The sequence below is a fragment of the Myxine glutinosa genome, chromosome 1, assembly GCF_964187855.1.
Source record: "Myxine glutinosa chromosome 1, kmMyxGlut1.1, whole genome shotgun sequence".
Taxonomy (NCBI): Eukaryota; Metazoa; Chordata; class Myxini; order Myxiniformes; family Myxinidae; genus Myxine; species Myxine glutinosa.
The window spans coordinates 328,738,201-328,744,965 of NC_136261.1; the positions used below are offsets into that span (position 1 = coordinate 328,738,201).

The 6,765-nt window shown below is 37.8% G+C and overlaps 1 protein-coding gene across 1 annotated transcript; it reads right to left on the bottom strand.

Moving 5' to 3' along the window:
• Positions 1 to 212: 212 nt before the first annotated feature.
• Positions 213 to 3,689, bottom strand: LOC137416398 (beta-1,4-galactosyltransferase 1-like; the record flags this gene model as incomplete). Its single annotated transcript, XM_078769737.1, is given in 2 exon segments — positions 213 to 2,027; positions 3,585 to 3,689. Coding segments are annotated over 2 exon segments (241 nt in total), but the record flags the coding sequence as incomplete, so codon positions are not given.
• Between the last annotated feature and the right edge of the window lie 3,076 nt (positions 3,690 to 6,765).

A 6,765-nucleotide genomic window follows, 5' to 3' on the forward strand; every position in this document is an offset into this window, starting at 1 on the left:
GATATTTGTTATATTATATCACCTTTATCTATCAATATTGTTGAAATGAAGATCAAATAGCTGTATGTTGAAATATGTTAAAAAAGTCAAAACTATACATGGGGTGTACTTACTTTTTCACGTGACTGTATATAATGAAGAATCTTAGCAGGAGACTTCTCACAGACTTATCACTGAAATGCTAAACAATTGATAGATGGATTAAGGTTGGATTCATTGTTGAATTGCATGAGTACAATCTCCTTTATGTGTGTTCACTCATGATTTTTTTGCCTTCAGAGATATCCAACTTTATGCTCAGAAACGCCCTTAAGGATGGGTTAATGCCCCCAGAGTTGGTGTATTTTCGTGCGACTTGCCCACTTCCCCTGGGAGCAGTGCTCTATATACAGCATTTACAGAGAGAGCATTGAGGTCCTCCCCCACCCTAAACCCCCGGGACTAAATTTTTTATCATCTAAAACACTCTCGGGTATATGATGAGTACAACCAGCACTTTTAAACCATCCAGCGATTCAGGAGTGCATATGTCACACATACACTTTTCCAATTCTAATATAATAACATGGCTCCCAGTTTGCCCATACTCAACAGGATAAAACAAACAAACAAAAAAAAAACACACAAAAAAAAATCTGTCAAAAGATGCCAACATGTACATTAGCCACATGATCTGTATGAAATGTTGGGAGTTATGACATTGTGGATAAACTCGGTGTTTCAAAAGTCAGTCAAAATGGGAATAAAGGAAATATTTTAAAATTCTTTTTTGATTCTAAAAAATTCACTTTTTGAGATGATGCCTTTGAGGTTGTTAGGATGTTACGGATCGATACAACGGCCCTCATGTTGTCCATATTTAATGCCACGAGACTTTTTTCTTTTGGGACACCTGAAATCAGTGATTGGCACTGCGTACGATTGAATACACAGAGAATTTGCGGCTCACAATTTGAGCAATTAATATGACAAAATTGTAAAATAAATAACCATATGATTCTGGACTTTTGAAACACCCTGTACATTTACAACCTCGGTGTAAACATCACCTATAATCTTGAGGCCAGAAAAATTAATTAATGGGAAATAGTCTTTCGGTGGGATTGGGGGCAGGCGGGGTTATAAATAACTTGCCATCAAACTGTAAACAAAAAATCCCTGCTGTGTAATCTTAAAAATGCAAATTCTATTAATTACATCAATAATCTACAAATTTACAGGATGATTTTCATTTCATTTGACATTGGTAAAACAACTCCACCAATTTTGCTCCAATAAGCTCAACAAAATCATATAGTTCAAAAATGTGAATTAAATACCGAAACATTCTACAAATGTAATTTTCCATTCTGCATTCTGGAAATTTCCTGTTTTAATTCACTAGAAGCAGTGGATTAAAACAGTATGCACTGGCTTTGGATTTATTGTGGATCTCGAGTTAAACTTGGTATTACTACAAACTTTAAAATCCTAAAATGAGGCATTTTCTTCTGTATTTCCTCAAAATAACTTTCCCAAGTTGCACTTTTAACTGCTTACGATGGAAAACAATTGTAGACATCAGTAAAGCGATTGCATTTAGCTCTTTAAATTATGAAAAGGAAAAACTCTGTACAGTTTTTTCATATATAATAAATAGGTTAAAGGGTTGTGAAGTACCCTGTTAGGGTTCAGTACATGTTGAGAATATAGCAGCCAAAGTTGTAAATTTTGCAGGAAAGAATGATTCATATTAGTTGTAACTTGAAATTATCATCTTCAAAATCTTGCAAATGACCCAATATAGATAACTCCAAAAGATACCACAGCATTCTTCCATGGTCATCCGCAAGGAATCGGCTGAGGACAGATCGGGTCAGCTAGCAAATAGAAAAGTGTCAGGAACAAAGTGTTAACGACGGGGCTTCCCGACATCCACGTGCAATTCCGTGTAGAGCTTGAACCTCTTGATGGAGAGCAAGTCGTACTGCAGACTGTTCAGGCCGTCTTTCATCATGTCAACACTTGTGCGAGCAAAAAGGTCATAACTGTTGAACAGAGTAGATGGGGGTAGACAGATGCAGAAACAAGTACAGATACATTCAAAGTACACCGCCCCATGCCAAATAAATAAATATCCTCCAGCGCCACATTGCCGAGGCGCCATCGGCACCTGGCGATAACGCCGTGCAGCTCATAGACTGTATTGGGAGGGAAAGAAGTACAATAATTATTGATTGAATAATTGCCGAATTAAAAGCAATAAATGATCATAAAATATTTTCTTAATAAATTGGCTAATGGCATACCTAAACCACCAGTGCTTCATCCGAAGCTGTAACTTTTTGAAAATTAATTAAATAAGTCATGAATAAAAAAATTAAATAATTAATTGATTAATCAATAAATAATTATTTGATCGATTAAATCGATTAAATGATTAATCAATAAATCCAAAATATCGTTTATAGCCGTATCACTTGGTCACGGTCATGTCCAAATATTAGCTTCCTAGCTCAAAAGGTGCCTGAGATATTGCCCAGATGAGAAAGAAAATAAATAAATGATTAATAATGAAAATGAATAAGTAAATAATAATCATTAAATAATTAAATAATTAATCAAATGGCTAATAGAATACCTAAACCACCACCGTTTCATCCAAATTTGTAACTTTAAAATAATAAATTAATTAAGTCATTAATCTAATAATTAAATAATTAATCGATTAATTGATGAATTAGTAAATCAAAAATAGCCTTTACAGCCAAATCACTTGGTCATTGTCGTGACCAAATATCAGCTTCCCAGCTCAAAAGGTGCCCGTACAAACATATCACCCGTACAAACAAACAAACAAACAAACAAGAAAGAAACCAGAGTGAAAACTGAGAACTCCCTTTCAGCGCGCGTCATTGTCGGGCTCCCTTCGGTGCCTGGCAATGACGTCATGCAGCACCTGGAGATGGCATAGGAAAGGAGCGGTGTACAATACAAATGATTAATTAAATAAATCAACTGATTACAAATGTTTAAAGTTATGACTACCCTTACAACTAATACTTTATTTTAATGGCCCTAATTATTTTCCACCTTATGTGGTTGCCTGGAGAACGTTTTTATCCCAAGTCTTTCAGAAAGCAGCTGCCCTTGATGGACACTTAACTCAAGGTGGCAGAAATTTGGCATTTATACATAGTCCCAGCGACAACCTGCTTCCTCTCCATGAAGGACACTGTGGGATGTTGAAAAAAATAGAACCCACCAACTAATACTAGCAAATGGAACACCCAGTTTATGCGCATCCGAGAGACGGTACACACATTGATGAATCACCAGGCCTCTGAAATACCTGGATGGCAGTTTATAGTTAGGTTGAGATACAAGCCCAGGCGACACAGCTCAGATGTGAATGTGTGTACCTCTATGCAAAAGTAAATGAATAAACAAATAAATGAACAATTAAATCAATCAAGTGAAACTGAATATCATTCCCCTACCCTCACGCCAACTCTTATGATTCAAAAGTTGTGAAAACTTAACATGACCAGGCAAAATAAAGTAAGCTGCATTGCAACAAAAATGCTCATTAGTGGAACGCTTACTTTTTTGTGTTGACACCATTGCCTTTATCCCTGTGATGGTGAATCATCTTTGTTCTTGCAATGATGGCGGGTGGCCTTTCAACCTTCATTCCTTTTAGCGTAATGCTGTGGAACAGGACAGGAAAAAAGGTGCATTACCGGTTTGGTAGCTTCAAACACACAAAAACAGATCATGGGACGGATACTGCAAGTGAAAGAGATGTTCATTTCTGGCAGAAAGCATGAAAATGGGCATATAGGGATTTTCAGGTATCCTGATTTCAAAAATGGTTGGAAACAAATGATCCAACAAAGGGAACCAACCCAAAAATTGACATTTATTGGTGGACTGTCAGGGAATGCATATTTTGGTTGAAAATTCCATAAAGTAAAAAAAAAAAATCAACACCACAGTAAGTAAAAGTAAGTAAAAGTAAGTAAGTACGTAAAAGTAAAAAAACACCACAATAATCACCAATAATGGCCCAAAAGTAAAGCGTACATACATTTTGCATATAATATTACAAGGAAGACTCTGAAAATATAATACTGTACAAGTAGCTGCCAATAATCACTCAAAAATGCAATTCTCGTACTTCTCGTACAGACGGAAGCCAAACAGTTCAATCTTGGTTTCATCAGACCACAGAATCTTGTTTCTCACAGTCTGAGAGTCCTTTAGGTGCTTTTTAGCAAACTCCAAGCGGGCTTTCATGTCTTTCACTGAGGAGAGGCTTCCGTCTGGCCACTCTGCCATAAAGCCCAGATCGGTGGAGTGTTGCAGTGATGGTTGTCCTTCTGGAAGTTTCTCCCATCTCCACACAGGATCTCTGGAGCTCAGCCAGTGACCATCGGGTTCTTGGTCACCTCTCTTACCAAGGCCCTTCTCCCCCGATTGCTCAGTTTGGCCGGGCGGCCAGCTCTAGGAAGAGTCCTGGTTGTTCCAAATTTCTTCCATGTAGGAATTATGGAGGCCACTGTGCTCTTGGGAACCTTCAATGCAGCAGAGATTTTTTTGTAGGCTTCCCCAGATCTGTGTCTCGACACAATCCTGTCTCTGAGCTCTGCAGGCAGTTCCTTCGACCTCATGGCTTGGTTTTTGCTCTGATATGCATTGTCAGCTGTGAGACCTTATATAGACAGGTGTGTGCCTTTCCACATCATGTCCAATCAATTGAATTTACCACAGGTGGACTCCAATCAAGGTGTAGAAACATCTCAAAGATGATCAAGAGAAATGGGAGGCACCTGAGCTAAATTTCAAGTGTCATAGCAAAGGGTATGAATACTTATGTCAATGTGATATTTCAGTTTTTTCTTTTGAATAAATTTGCAAAACTTTCTAAAATCCTGTTTTCTCTTTGTCATTATGGGGTATTGAGTGTAGATTGATGAGGGAAAAAATGAATTTAAACTATTTCAGCATAAGGCTGCAACATAACAACATGTGAAAAAAGTGAAGGGGTCTGAATACTTTCTGAATGCACTGTATGATGTAATCGCTCACGTGGTCTGGCAGCCATATTGGATAATAAATTTAAAAACCTTCAAAAACAGAAGAATTGGCTCGCACCAAGTTGACTGTGCAGGGTAAGTATTCTATGAATAAACTCTATTTGATGTTTGTGCCTTCAAGTATCAGATGAATGAGGGTAGTTTGGGATGATGGATTACTATCATAATGCTGACAAGTTAGTGAACCTTTTGAACTGATATTTCATTTCAAGAATGGCTTTGCATAAAATCATATAAGTATAACAGCATCATTGTCAGAATCTTTCTTGCCGACAGCCAATAATGCATCCCCGATGTCTTTCTTGAAGGAGAGCACAACTTCATAATTACTTTTATGAGCTTCAAGGCCCAGGATTTGAACAAGTAGTTTTTCCTTGAGTCTTGTTGAATTAACTCCACTTGATGTATCTACTCCGAGCTGTCTAAGGTGCTCTGTATATAATTACCTTCGCAAAAGCGGAAGGTTATGTTTTGATCGCTGTGTATTTATTTGTATGTCTGTGTGTGTGTGTGTATGTTATTCGCATAACTCAAAAAGTATTCAACCGAATTGCATGAAATTTGGTGGGATGATTGGTTATTATACGGGACACATTTGATTAGATTTTGGGAGCAATCGGGTCAAAGGTCAAGGTCACGAAAAGGTCAAAATCGTATTTTTACCATAGCGCGGTCAATTTTTATCCAATTGGCATGCAACTAATGCCAAAATGTTCAGAATTCAATGCCCGATCTTGTTTGTCATAACTCGGTCAATTCTTATCCGATTTGCATGAAATCAGCACCAAACTGTTCACTGTTCTGTTCCCTACACTCCCATGCCAAGTACAGAACAGTAGCTGCGGCGAAGGTATGCGCTCTACCGAGTGCCCGTTCTAGTTTCACAAGGTCTGATAGTTTGAAGATATGTTTTGCATTATCTTTGAGGTGCAATATCTTTGATGTATGAAACTAGCTCTGCCAAAGTGACTGACTCAGGCAATATAAAGCTATCAGTTTTAGTACTTTTTATTTTTGCTCCATTGATCTATGTCTTGTGTAAAGTGATGTCGCACTTTTTGTGATAAATAGCATCTGCTGATCTCATGTCTCTTGATGCTTCCTTAGTTATCAGCCTGGTGTCTCTTAGGTCAATAGCCATTTCATGAACATTACTGTCCATGCCCTTTGTACTTCATGAAAATCCCCACCCTCCACTGGACTGTCACAAAACAAACACATTTTGCTGATTGGCATCTCTGTCTGTAGTAGAAGGAAGATTTGCTCGAAGTCTTTTCTTTACTGGAGTATGAATCTCCTCTGAGGATGCTCTTTGGCTTTTCTCTTTCTCGCTCTTTCAACATGCTGTTTGCTGCATAAAACATATGAACACGTTTTATGCCATTTGGCATTGTGGTTCACAAATGCCTGTTCAATGCCTGGGCCATCATCTCGCCTTAATGTGTGGATATTTAATGGCAGAGCATTGAGTTCAGCTATTATTGTAATATTTTCAGCCAGGACTTTATGGCACTAAGAACTAGTCATTCTTTCATCTGTTTGGATCTCTGAGAGGAACACCTGAGTCTCCTTGACATATAAAGTCATACTTTGGGTCTAGTCTGTTGGTTGAACAGCAGTTTCCGCAGTTGTTGATGGAGCGAGTTTAAATTTCTTTGACATGGTTTAATCTGAAAGTATAACCACA